Raw genomic sequence first — 14,262 nt, 5'->3', positions numbered from 1 at the left:
CCGATTTGTTGGTTATGCAGATGAACATAAGGGTTACAGGTGCTATGACCCTGCCAATAAGAATAAAATTTTCAGAAATGTTGTTTTTGATGAAAATAGTTTTCTGGAAAGTAAAGCAAATCACAATCGAGAACATGATGACGCAGCTGGTAATTGGTATGATCCATGGCTTAGTGCTGAACTTATTTCACATACTGCCGAAGATACTATTTTGACTCCTGAGGGCATACATGGTGAGACGGTTTTAGATGATGCATCACAAACAACGTGTCTGAGATACAAGGGTAATGTGTACACCAGGAGACCTAGAGAGCAAACGAATGCCCCAGCTGAAGAACACGTTGCATTGCCTGATAACAAAGAAGTACCAAGAAGATCAGGCAGGATAAGACATCCTATTGAAAAATGGGTTAGTTATGACAACTTTTCTATGGACTTTCAAATTTTTCTATCCAAGATTGAGAAACATGATGAACCACGCAGTTTTCATCAAGCAGTTCAATCCAACAAATGGATTGAAGCGATGAATGAGGAGATCGAGGCACTTCATGAGTGTCAAACATGGGAGATAGTTGGTCGTCCTCCAGATAAGAATGTTGTTGGTTCCAAATGGGTATATAAAATTAAATATAAACCGGATGGTAGCATTGAACGGTACAAGGCACGTCTTGTAGCCAAGGGTTTCACTCAAGAATACGGTCAGGATTACGATGAGACATTCAGCCCAGTGGTGAAAATGGGTACTATTCGCATCATACTTGGCTTGGCAATTGAACATGGTTGGATCCTTAGTCAGTTTGATGTTAAAAATGCATTCCTTCATGGAAACTTAAAGGAAGAGGTCTACATGGAGCAGCCTCAAGGTTACACAGAAGGAGACCCAAAGGATTATGTATGCAAATTAACCAGAGCCTTGTATGGTTTGAAGCAAGCTTCCAGGTCATGGTTCGAAAGCTTTTCCTTAGAGATTCAGAAGCATGGTTTCTTTTGTTCCCAACTAGATCATTCTCTGTTTATATACAGGAATGATACCACCGTGGTTTTCTTACTTATATATGTTGATGATATTGTGATCACTGGTAATGCTCCTGACCACATTCAACGAATTAAAACTTTATTGAGTATGCAGTTCAAAATGAAAGACCTTGGTGTATTGAGATACTTTCTTGGTGTAGAGGTGGACAAACGAGATAGCAAAATGTCATTAACTCAACACAAATACACTCTTGATCTTCTGGCTAAAGCAGGAATGACAGATTGTAAACCTCTATCCACACCCAGTGTTGTCAACCAAAGGCTCAGTATTTGTGATGTTGAGTTATATCCTGATGCAGTCAAGTATCGCAGTTTAGTGGGTATGTTGCAATATCTTACCTTTACTAGACCAGACATTGTATATTCTGTTAATCAAGTATCTCAGTTCATGCATGAACCAAAGACTGGTCACATGGATGCTGTCAAGCGCATCCTCCGCTATCTAAAAGGCTCGATAGGTGATGGACTTACATATACTCAATCTTCATGGAAGTCACCAAAACATAACATACTGGCCTATACAGATGCAGACTGTGCAGGGGATCCAGATGAGATGAGGTCCGTTTCAGGGTACTGTATTTTTATTGGAAGAAATCTTGTCTCATGGAGTAGCAGAGAACAAAAGGTTGTAGCAAGGTCTAGCACATAGGCAGAATATAGATCTATGCCAGCCACCACTTCCGAAGTAACCTGGATTAGGCATCTACTTACAGAGATGGGGGAGGATATCTCAAATTCGACACTTATGTGTGATAATAAAAGTGCTATACAAATTGCATTCAATCTCATTCATCACAGTCGCACTAAGCATATCGAGATTGATCAACATTTCATCAGACAAAAGATAGCAGACAAAGAGATTAAACCAGTTTATGTGCCTTCAGAAGACCAAGTTGCTGATCTATTTACAAAAGGTCTTACAAGTCAACGTTTCTGGTATCTGAAGAACAAGTTGCACATGGTTCGTTCCCATGCTCAACTTGAGGGAGGGTATTAGAATATATTAGAATGTGGGCTGGATATGGATCCATTCAATAAAGGACCCATATCCGTTCCAGGTTTTGTATTTTAATGTAATATAAGTTACTAATACATGGGCACTTTTGTCAATGTACACATTATTGTAACCCTATTAATGTTAATAGAGTATTAACGCAGCCTGTGTGAGAAAACAGAGTTGCCGATTCCCAACAACAACAAATCTCTCTCTCTCTCTCCCTCTCTCTCTCTCACACATCTTTGATTTATGCAGCAAATCTGACAAAAGGTAGTGCTATTGTTCCTCTTAGGTATTCATCACGTACGTAATGACAGTCCATCTCTATGTGCTTAGTACGCTCATGGAAGGTGTGATTGCTTGCAATATAAATTGCGCTTTTGTTGTCACAACACATCTTCGAATGAGTAGAGATGACTGCTCATATCACTGAGGAGACTTCTTAGCCATACAAGCTCCATGGTTGTAGTGGTCATAACACGATATTCCGCTTCTGTTGATGATAAAGATACTTTGTGCTGCTTCTTGCATCTCCAAGAAATCAGTCACCTAAGAAAACACAAAAACCCGTAGTTGAGACTCTGTCATTGGGATTTCCTCCCCAATCAGCATCAGTATAAACAATTAAATCAAGTGATGAAGAGGAGGAAAGAAAAACTCTCTTAGTTATGGTGTTTTTGATGTATTTGATGATCCTTAAGACTGCACTCATGTGCACGGTTGTAGGTGCATGTTGAAACTGACTGACTGAGTGGACGACATGAGCTATGTCTGGCCGAGTGATGGATAAGTAGGTTAGAGACCCAACAAGTTGACGGTAGGGAGTAGGATCCTCGAGAGGTGTTCCATCTTCCAACCTTAACTTTGCATTGATGACTTCAGGGGTTTCTGTCTTCTTATCATCAGAGATACCAAACTTGGAACAAATGTCAGCAACAAGTTTCATTTGAGATAGAATGTACCCTCGAGGAGAGTACGCTACTTCAATTCGTAAAAAATATCTTAAGAAACCAAGGTCAGACATGTCAAAATTTTCTTTTAACACTTTCTTAATATCATTAATTCCTTGTTCATCACTACCAGTGATGATCATATCATCAACATAAAACAGTAGAATCACTACTGAAGACCCTGCACTTTTCACAAACAAAGCAGTGTCAGTATAGCATGAACGAAAATTCAAACTTGTCATTACATTACTAAATCTATCATGCCAAGCCTTTGGGGCTTGTTTCAAACCATATAATGCATTTTTAAGTTTGAGAATTTTATTTTTACCAATACATACTCCTGGTGGAGGATCCATGTAAACCTCTTCATTTAATTCACCATTTAGGAATGCATTCTTAACATCTAGTTGATAGATAGGCTATTTTTTAACTGACGCAACGACGATAAGAGTCCTAACACTAGTCATCCTAGCTACGGGTGTGAAAGTTTCTTCATAATCTATACCGTATTCTTGAGCGTATCCTTTTGCTACTAATCAGGCTTTATAGCGTTCTAATGAACCATCACTTTTAATTTTAATTTTGAAGACCCATCTACATCCAATCGATCTCTTTCCAGTGGGTAATGAAGTTATTTCTCAAGTTTTCGCCTTTTCAAGGGCATTAAGCTCTAAGTTCATGACTTCAACCCATTGGGGAATGTTTTTGACTTCATTATAATGTGAATGTTCATGAAATGAGTGTAACGCAATTAGACACGCTCTATACCTTGGAGTTAGAGACTCATAGAAAACAAACATATTAGGAGGATTGGAGATTCGGCCGGATCTCCTTAAAGAGGTTTCTTCTAAGTTGAAACCTTTAGAGTATTTTTCTAAGGCGCTCATTTGAGCTTGTTGACCACGCCTAACATAGGTTTGGATTGGTCTATCACTTTCATTTTCAACATTGTTAAGAGGAATATCCTCTAGGTCATTCAACGACTCATTAGAGATTTCCTCTTCTTGAGGAGTCTCATCTTCTTGAGAGAGAAGATCAAATAAGAAAGCATATTCGCTTTTGTCAATATCTTTAGTTTTCACAAAACCATTTTCATTTTCCAAAAAAGGTTACATCTTTGGATACATAGAGTTTGTTATTTTTAAGGTCAAAACATTTAAAACCCTTTTGATTTTCTTCATATCTTAAGAAAACACATTCAATAGCTTTAGGAGATAATTTGTGTCTTTTATGTGTAAGGACAAAACATTTACACCAAAAAATTCTTAATCTATTGAAATCGGGTGTTCTTTCAAATAGTTTTTCATATGGAGATGAATTTAGTAAGGATGAAGATATCATTCTATTTATCAAGTAAGTTGAGGTCAAGGCGGCTTCACCCCAAAAACTCTTTGGAATTTCTTTGGAAATAAGGAGTGTCCTAGTGGTTTCCATGACGTGTCTATGCTTTCTTTCGGCTAAACCATTTTGTTGAGGAGTCCTAGGACACGATCTTTGATGACAAATTTCATTTATTTCTAAATAATTTTGAAATTCATTTGATAGATATTCTCCACTCGAATCGGATCTAAGAGTAGAGATATTACTTGAAAATTGATTTTTGACTATCATGTGAAATTTCTTGAAGAAGTCAAAGACTTCGGATTTTAAATTGAGAAAGTAGATCCACACATACCTAGTGTAGTCATCAATGAAAGTAACGTAATAGGAGTATCCTCCTGTAGACATGATCGGAGAAGGACCCCAAACGTCCGAATGGACTAACTCAAATGGTCTTTTGAACACAAAAGTTTGATTTGAAAAAAGAGTGGATTTCATTTTGCCAAAAATACAATTCTTGCAAACAAAATGTTTCTCATTACAAAATTTATTTCCAAATGGAAAGGAGTACATTTTTAAGAAACTTGGATGTCCAAGTCTTTGATGCCAAATTTCAATATTTTTATCTTGGACATGGTTACAAAAAGAGTTAGTGGGAAGTTTCAAGTTGCTTTAATAGAGATCTCATCTCCTATGGCCTTACCCAATCTGCTTCCCGTACCGGAGATCCTGTATAGAGCAATCCTTAGTTGAGAAGGAGATTTCACATCCATGATCACATATTTGAGCAATAGAGAGGAGATTTAAATTAAGTTGAGGTACCACTGTCACGTTTGGCACAAAGAAATCTTTGGAAAAATTTAAAGTTTCAAAACTTTTTACTTGTAAAGATGTACCATCGGCAGTCGAAACATAGGAGTTTTTAGGGTTATTACACAAATCGAAAAGCTCATTTTCAAGAGGGGTCATATGAAAAGAGGCTCTAGAATCAAGGATCCAAGAAGACATACCTGGAGGAGAGGAAGAAGCTATGGCGGCACCCGAGGTTGATGCTATCTTGAGTAGAGTTTGTAGTGCTTCCGATAGTTAAGCAAGAGAAAAAGACCCCTTCCCTTTAATAGTTTTCTCCTTCTTTTGAGTAACTTCTTCAACGGAGGCAACCTTATTCTTAGTTGCTTCATTCAACTTAGGGCAATTAGGTCTTATATGACCCGGTTCTTAGCAATGATGGCAAATGGCTTTTCTATAGTTGCCATTATAATTATTTTGCCTCCCAAAGTGTGGAGGCTTATAGGCTTTCACATGGTTGTCGGGTTTAGATACGGCCAAAACATCATCTCCTCCTTTAATCATGCCAAGACGAGTTTCTTCTTGGCATATTTCGGCTATGGCATCTTCTAAGGAAAGAGGCTTAGATCTATGAAGAAGGGAAGATCTAACTTGTTCATATTCGGGCCTAAGCCCATGTAGAAATTGGAAAAACTGTTATTTTTCCATTTGTTCTCTTCTTAGTTCCACATCCACACTAGAAACCCACTTTGGTTCTAGTAAAGATAGCTCGTCCCATAAGGGTCCAAGAGTGCTAAAGTAATCCCTTACACTCATTTCTCCTTGCTTGATAGTTCAGATTTTTTCTTGGAGGAAGAATTGACGAGCAAGGCCTTTTTGAGTAAACATACCTTTCATAAAGAACCATGCTTCATTAGCCATCCAAAATTTAGCAATGTTGGTTGAAATTTTGAGCTCCACATTGTTCATGAACCAAGCAAGAATCTTTGCATGCTTACTTTCCCAATCTTCCATTTTAGATTGGTGATCTTCAATGGCCTTCATGCGGGCATTTCCTTCAAGAGCTTTTTCTTGATCATCATCCATCTTGGTGAGTTGGAGTTGTGGTTTCGGAATGGTGCCCATAACGTATCCCCAAAGCTTTTTACCTTTGAGGTTGTTCTCCATGGCGGCGGCCCACATCATATAGTTGGAGCCATTAAGCTTGAAGGAGAGATCGATCTTTTGTTCCCCTTCCATTTAATCTCTCACAAGAAGACAAACAAAGAGAGATACAAAAAGAAAAATAATATATAACTACTCAACTAGCTATATTAAGAATCAAGAGCATACACAAGGCTCTGATACCATGTAATGAGATATGCGGAAAAACAAAGAGTGTGATAAGCACTTACAATGTTCACCAATGGACAAACAAAAGGGGTGACACACAAAGGGACAACACAACATAAAAATATAAATGTCTCTTATTGAAAAGAGAGAGAGCTCTCAAGAGTAAAGAATACAAGAGGGGTTCACCCCTATATATACACAAAAAAAATGAGAGTGAGGGGTGGCCTTATGGCCTTAAAAGAAGAGCCACATAGGGGGCTCCCCATGGAGTCGTTGGGAGCCCCCAACGGTCACAAATGTGACCGTTGGGGGCCCCATCGACTCCATGGTGGGGCCCCTTATGTGGGTAAAAAACAAAATAAAAAAGAAGAAAATAAAGTGCAAAAATAAATACAAAAGAAAGGGAAAATAACAAGTACCCCTATTGGGTACTTGTGAAATGACTAAAATACCCCTATTGGGTATATTAGACAATATATACATATATAAATATATATATGGATTACATGCATTTTAACAGCTATGTCACAGGGACTCGACCAACTGGGTGCTGCACCCGCGTCGCCGTGACGTGGGTACGGCACCCGGTGTGGTCAACACACCCAGGGTCATTTATGTCTAACTTTTGGACTTTATATATATATATATATATATATATATATATATATATATATATATATATATATATATATATATATATATATATATATATATCCCCGCACCCAAGTTTTTTGTAAGTGCCGCACCCATGTGACATAGAGGAATTGTTTACAGATCTGTTTGTTATAGGTTATTACCCATTATAATAAGTTATTAGAAATTTACCTCAACTGAAAGAGTGGCTTGCTACTTGATGCATGGGAAGAAAAGTTTTGAGCATTTTGCCTACCATCCATTCTTTTGTATATTTGTCTTGAAGCTAGGTTCTTTGGTGGACGTGTCTTGCACATGTAATAATAAACATTAAAGTCTAGCAAACTGTTCCTATGGTAGCTGGTAGTGCATGGAAGAATGCAGTCAGGGGATTCTATATTGGTAAGTTTGATTGAAATCTTATTCTTATAAGATTTAATGATGGGGATCCAGATACATACATGATACATGTTTATGTTCTGGTTAACTGTTTACTGGTTTCATCACCATTAGTGCCATCCATCAGGTGTTTGTCTTGGATCATCCTTATGGGGCAGCTTAGTTTGATTCTGTCTGCTGCTGCGATCTCTTCCCACCTTGTTAAGTCCCATTCTTTTCTATTCCCTCAACCATTTGTCCTGGTCATCTCATTCTTTCAGTATAGCAGTTCCTCCAGATCTTAGATTATCCAGGACTCTCCAAGCGATAGGATGACAAGATGGTCTTCGGTCATGTCCACAGGGTTTTCCAAAGTCGGGACCAGAAAGATGGAGTTGGCCTGGTGTTCTATGAGTGTTTGTGGTAAGACCCAAAAATGATGATGGAATTGGCTGGTGAAGTAGGTAAGATTCGGGTGAAAATTCCATGTGACTGATTTTCGCCTATATGGAAGAGTAGTTTCGCTAAGATGGCAATAATAACTAGTGCCTATGTTCATAAAAGAATTTCGTTTAGCACTATTCATGGAAAGACTACCAAATGATAATAAGAAATCTGAAAGATCTATTCAAATTTATTTTGTTTTCTAAATGAGATCACTGATCGAGTGGAGTTCTAAGTAATGTGTTGTTGATCATGAAAGTGTTCAGCCTGCTTCAGCTAAATGGTTTTAGGCCTAAAAATTGTGGTTGAGCCAGCTTTTTGAAGTCCTGTTTTTAGCATGTTCTTTCCAGTTACTCAAGTTCCTTTTTAGGCCTCCATCCAGGTGCATCTTTTTCTTATACAACAACAGGTCTCCTGGCTAAAGCGAAGTTGGAATTTCTAAGCATCTCTCTTTTTTGTGTTTTTTATGTATTTATTTATTTTTATATGAACTTCAATGGAGGTCTTCATCATTATTGAGAATGGAATACATGTTGAAAGTAGTAGGAGTTTCTGTCAACTAAAAGTTAGGTTGAATTGCCCTTACATGCAAGATAGCCTCACCAACTGAAATGTCCTAGTTAGCAAAGTAAAATATCATAAGACACTCTTATTAAATAGATGCTCATAGAGAAATTCCTAATCTGACAACAGTACAAGTATGCATGGTCGGTGAAGTATCATGTGCAGAAGCCTTCCGACCATTAAAGATTAAAATATCAGGAATTAAACTACATGGCTGCCTGCTTTAATCTTATGCGATTGTGTGTGATCACTAAATAAAATGAACTCCAAAAACCTACAATCAAGGAATCTATAGTTCATTCAACTTTTAATGTGTTTCATTCTTCCATGTGATTTAGAGACTTTATCACGAAATAAGATGATCTTCAAAAAATTTCTGCAGCGTAGAAGCTAGGGTCATGGAACCTGTACCTTGTTCAAGTTTTTCGGTCTTACAATTGATTTATAGGCAGTGCTTTCTAAAATATGTTTCAACAGTATGAGAAACTTGGCTTAATCATCATGGTGATAAATGATAAGAATGATAGTTCGTTGGCAATCAGCTCCTTGTGAGATTTTGAAAGTTTTTATTTTGAGGATTTTATATTTTTTACTTTTTTGGCTACCAAACTGCCACTTATGTATGGATACCAAGCATTTCTGGAGATTTTGGTGAGATTCCCAGGAGACCAGAAATAATTAGAAATGGTAAAAGTGAGAATTAATGTGAATAGCATAATAAATGTTAAAAGTATTTATTTTCATAAATAGTGGTGATGTTGTGGCCCATGATAGTCCTTAAAATCAAGCCTGCATTCTTTAACTGCCACTTGTACAGAAAAAGGGCATTTTGATGCTGACAGAACAGATGAAGTAGATTTTAGGAAGAAAACTGAAAAGACCTTTGTAGAGCTATATACACCTGTCTAACCTTGTTTTTCAAACTCAACCGGTCCAGGAAGCCTTTGCAAATAGACATTCTGAAAAGGCTCAGCTTTTGACTGTAACATTTCCATTGGTAAATTAAATACTGTGATGATGTTTAATAATTCAATATACCAACAAGATCATGATAAAATTAATTCACTGAGAAGTTTATATCTGCTTTCATGCTATTGTCTCAAAACAAAAAGAAAACTGCTTTTATTCTGTTGTAATAGTGGTAATATCAAAGATATTTGTGAGTGTGCTTCTCTTGCTTGAATGTGGATCCTACAGCTGCGTGATTACATGTAGGTTTAAAAAGGCTCTATAAGTTGATATGGCTTGAGTTTAAGCAGTTCATGCTTTTTGTGTTTTAGCGGCAAAGAAATTTCGGCAAAGAAATTTCAGAGCTGTTAACAATGTTTGACATTTACCAGCTTATTGATTGGACTACCTTAAACTTTAGTTCTTGATTTTTCGTTTTTCTGCTTTGTTGTTGGCCCATGTGGAGAAGCTAGATTGATTTTACTGCTCTCTTTCTTTGAGATGCTTGAATTTGACTGTTCATTAATGCATTTGTTTATTCTTCAGGTATTCAGCTCATGGATGCACTTTTGTGCTGTTCGTGTTTTCGCAGAGAGCATCCTTAGATATGGCTTGCCACCATCCTTCTTGGTAAGTGAAGTGTGTCATGAAGTGGCATGAAATCCGAGACATAAGAGAAAACAAAAAATAATAATATTTTGATTGAAATAAATGAAATCCAAATGCATTGTCATAATGCATTTGGCTAAATATAACAAGCCATACAAAACCAAGAAGAAGAATAAGAAATAAAAACTAAATATTTTTATTAATGAAAAATATATAACATTTACATAGCAACCTCTCTCTCTGTCTCTCTCTCTCTCTCACACACTATTTACATCCATCCTCTCTCAACTATACAACAAAGAAATGAGCAATATATAGATAAGATATAGCGGCCATTAGAGCTAGTTTGACTACTCAAACTGGCTGTTAGAGTAAATTCCAACAACTAGTTTGACTATTCAAACTAGCTATTAAAGCAAATCCCAAGTCATTAAAAAATGATCAAAAAATAGAAAATAGAAATATGTTATTTTAATAATGACCAATTAATAAATAAAAAACCTAATCTAACCTAAAGTATAAATTAAGTATACTTAACCTATATCTTAAAAGGTACACATAAAATATACTTAACTAAATACACAAAAAATATACTTTGGGATACTTTAAATACAAGCAAAAAAGAAATACAAGAGAAATAAAAACACAAAAGAAATACGTAAGTACACCTTGGTATACTTAGATATATACAAACTATTCAATCTATACAAACATTACATGTGTCTTAACAAAGCGATCTTGCTTTGAGATATATACAAACTATTCAATCTATACAAACATTACATTTATCTTAACAAAGTGATCTTGCTTTGAATTGTTCCTACATACCATGATCATATTGACAAGATGTTGGTGTCTTAATCAGGCTGCTGTATTATCTCCATCAGTTAAAAATGAGAAGAAGGTTCGAGGTATCCTGGAAAGTCTATGTGGAAGTGCAAATAAGTAAGATTTCTATTTCCCTCATTTTCGCCTTACACTTGACTTAGTAGATTTATCTACTCATTACTTTATCATTGTATAAAATTGAAGTTCTTTTTTAACCAAGCTGTGGCATATAAATCTAGATGCTTTCATGATACAGTATTTTCTTCCTCCGTCTTTCTTTCTTTCTTTCTTATTTTCTGTTCATTTTTGCTTTTGTATTTGTTTGCTCGTTTGGATAAAGAAGTTGGCGTTAGGATATCCCTACCAGTACTTAAAAGAAAATACAAGAAAAAGCCCTATATTACAAATGGATCTGGGAACCAGTCAGGCAGATTAATCTTTCCGTGCCAGATCTTGGCCCATAATTTACCTCTTTCTTAGATGTTTCCAAAATCACTTGCTTTGAATCAGGTATTTCTTCCACATTGATCCACCAACTAAACTCCGTTCAATCCTCAGAAAATGGGCACTTCTGCTGGCCAGCCATTAGAAACCATCTTTATGGTCTCTTATGGTAAGACCAGTGGACCGATTTGCTTGTGTTCCTATGTCCACTGCTTGTTTGAAATGGAAAACCTGCACATTATGCACTTCTCTTCTGCATGTCTTGCAAAGTATTCTTTTGGTATTTCGAAAGATCAAATTTTCCTTGGAACTAATGTTACCATCTACTTAGTTTTGTTTTATTTGTTAGCTAACTTTACAATTAGACCACCTTAATTCCTACCTTGTTGATGTTGATCATTAGTCAGTGAGTTTTCAGCTTTGCATGCCTGTCTAACTAAAATTATTCACGACATTCCAGCACCTTCTGGAAAGCTGAGGATGAAGTCACGCTGGCTGGTGTGGGAGCTGAAGCTGAGGCACATCCCTACGTCTCTTTCACTATTAACTTCATGTGATTATTGAAAATATCTGCTTGTCTTTTTCTGATTATGTCAGAGGAATTGCTGAGGTCTTTAATAAGAAACATCGAGTACATGTCTGTACTGTATACTATTCTTTTTCCATACGTGTAAGATCTTTCCAAGATGCATTATTTATTACCATTGTAACTTTCCTAAGGATTTTCAGTTTTATAACGTGAATCCATGACTCTGTATTGGTTTCAGGATGTGATTATGCTGATTATTGATCATGTTAGTCTAGGGCTGTCTACAGGGTATATTTGGTCCTATCTGTGTTGGGATGAAAAACATTGATATGGGGATAATGGGATTAACAAGCAAAATCTGGTCTTGTACCACTTCTGATGTGGGGTTTCTGTAAGACCAGGATCATGCCATTATGGGTTATATAGTAGGTTGGATGTCCCACTATATCTGATTCTATCTGTAAGCCTGTACTAGCATACATATGTGCAATAAAAAAAGTAATATGGTGAAACCTGGGATGTCTGAAATGAAAAAGATCCTTGGCAAGGGAATGAAAGAAGTTTGTAGAATGGGACCAATGCCTAAGGTTGGTTCCTCATCATTGTCCAGTAAGGTCACCGAAGTCAGGAGTGCAAGATGACGTTGAGTGGAAATGGTGATTCATGGATAATCTCAGGATCAGGTCCTGATAACATCATGATAACATTTATTCTATAAAAAAATGAGAGTTTGCTAAGTTATCGTACATACAAACGATTGTAACAAACTAACCCCATAATAGTATCAAAGATTTTGAATTTTTTTTTTAGAGAATATGAAGCAGGACTTGAACGAATTGAGTGCACTCAGTAGAAGTTGCATTTTTTCTTTTTTTTGAGGAGATAGTAATGGCTCAGCCATGTCAAATAGGATGATAACCTGTACCAAGCAGTGATCAGCCCACGTTGAATTGGCCTTTCCTACAAAATCTTTGTCATGATATTTTGAAGTTTTCATGGCATTTTAGAATGAAGACTATGCATGTTGTAATCCTATGAAATAGTTTCAATTAATAATACATTATCATGATCTCTCTTATTGCAAATTGCACCATTGATGCTTGAATCCTGAACCTTGCAAAATCAGACTGCAATCAAAATGTATTTGATTGTTTGCACAGCCGAATCTGCAATGCAATGGTAAACCTACAAAACGGGTCAGGGAATGCCATAACACTTTAGAATGCTTGAATATTTGGAGTGATAAACTAAGCCGCTTAGATTTAATCTTCATGTGCCGATTAATCATCTTTTAGTGCTTGTCCAAGGGTAGATTATTGAGCACAAACAAGTCTCACGATTAATATTTATACAGTTTTTCAATTTGTATAAATAGGAACAATAATTGAAAAATCGATGGTTGACAATACAACAAAATTTTACAATTCAAAAAACCAGGTTTTTTGTCAAAACAAGTTGGTGCATTATACCTTTTCTACTACAAAAGACCTGATAAACACTTCATGGGGATGCAACACATGCTTTTCTGTAGATACATCCATAGGTCAGTAGATAACGCTTTCAACTATGACTACTAAATAGCACGGCACCATCTTCAGCACCACCAACTTACCCCTTTTTCTTTTCATACAAATGATTTCGTTGGCTGCCAAAGAAGCTATGTTTGAACTTGATGGATTGGACGATTCCCTGTGAAATGCTCTCTCTCTTTCTCTCTCTCTCTCTCTCTCTCTCTCTCTCTTAAGGTGATTATAATAAATCAAAGACCTTGACATCTTGACTTCCTCTTTTAATTCATCTTGCCATCCATCACAATGTAGTCATGCTCAGATTGCATAACTCCAATTAGCTCAAGTTCTAATCCGGGATTTGAATCCCACCACCTCTGCATATAAGAGACTAAACCAGACTGAAGAAACAAAAAGAAATATTGAGCGGGTACACACTCCCTAGACCATATGTTCACTGGGAAATATGTGCCTGTTACATGACTACACATATTTGTTTACGATACAAACAAGGCTTGGTTTATTTTAAATGTTAGCCCACCATAACCAGCCCTTCTTGTGTGGACCTCAGCTAACTATAGGTGCTTATGTCCTAGCCTTGGTTGTTGCCTAGACTCTTTCTTATTTGTGGGAATTACCTGGATGTCCTGATTTGTTCTTTTTTTTTCAAGGGAAAAAACTCCCCATCATCGACCGCACATTTGCTGGCCTTCGATTGGTAAAACCCTTGAGGTCCACCCTGCGAACTGGAGAGCACACCCAGCTTTGACCTTGCGGCAAGGGACGCCACCTATATGTTTTGAACTTGTGATGACAGTGTCGCCCCTACCAGATGAACCCTTGTGGGCTCATGATTTATTCTTCTCATGGTCTGTTTTCCCCCTAGCTAATGACCTTAAGGCTTACAATGAGGGTCATGCCCATGAAGATGGATTGACCATATTAACTTTACTC

The 14,262-nt window shown here is 36.8% G+C and overlaps 1 protein-coding gene across 1 annotated transcript in view; it reads left to right on the top strand.

Moving 5' to 3' along the window:
• LOC149851501 (V-type proton ATPase subunit C-like) overlaps positions 1 to 12,072 on the top strand; it is a 29,405-nt gene extending 17,333 nt beyond the window's left edge. The window contains exons 9-11 of the mRNA XM_090000951.1: positions 9,937 to 10,020; positions 10,865 to 10,944; positions 11,732 to 12,072. Coding sequence (XP_089857077.1) covers positions 9,937 to 10,020; positions 10,865 to 10,944; positions 11,732 to 11,828 — 261 coding nt within the window. The 3' untranslated portion in view covers positions 11,829 to 12,072. The remainder of the gene's footprint in view (positions 1 to 9,936; positions 10,021 to 10,864; positions 10,945 to 11,731) is intronic.
• Positions 12,073 to 14,262: the final 2,190 nt, after the last annotated feature.

Source organism: Nuphar pumila, chromosome 1 (assembly GCF_984573655.1).
Source record: "Nuphar pumila chromosome 1, dmNupPumi1.hap1.1, whole genome shotgun sequence".
In the NCBI taxonomy this organism is placed as follows: Eukaryota; Viridiplantae; Streptophyta; class Magnoliopsida; order Nymphaeales; family Nymphaeaceae; genus Nuphar; species Nuphar pumila.
Note: the sequence above shows the minus strand (reverse complement) of the source record. Positions and strands in the feature narration are given on the sequence as shown.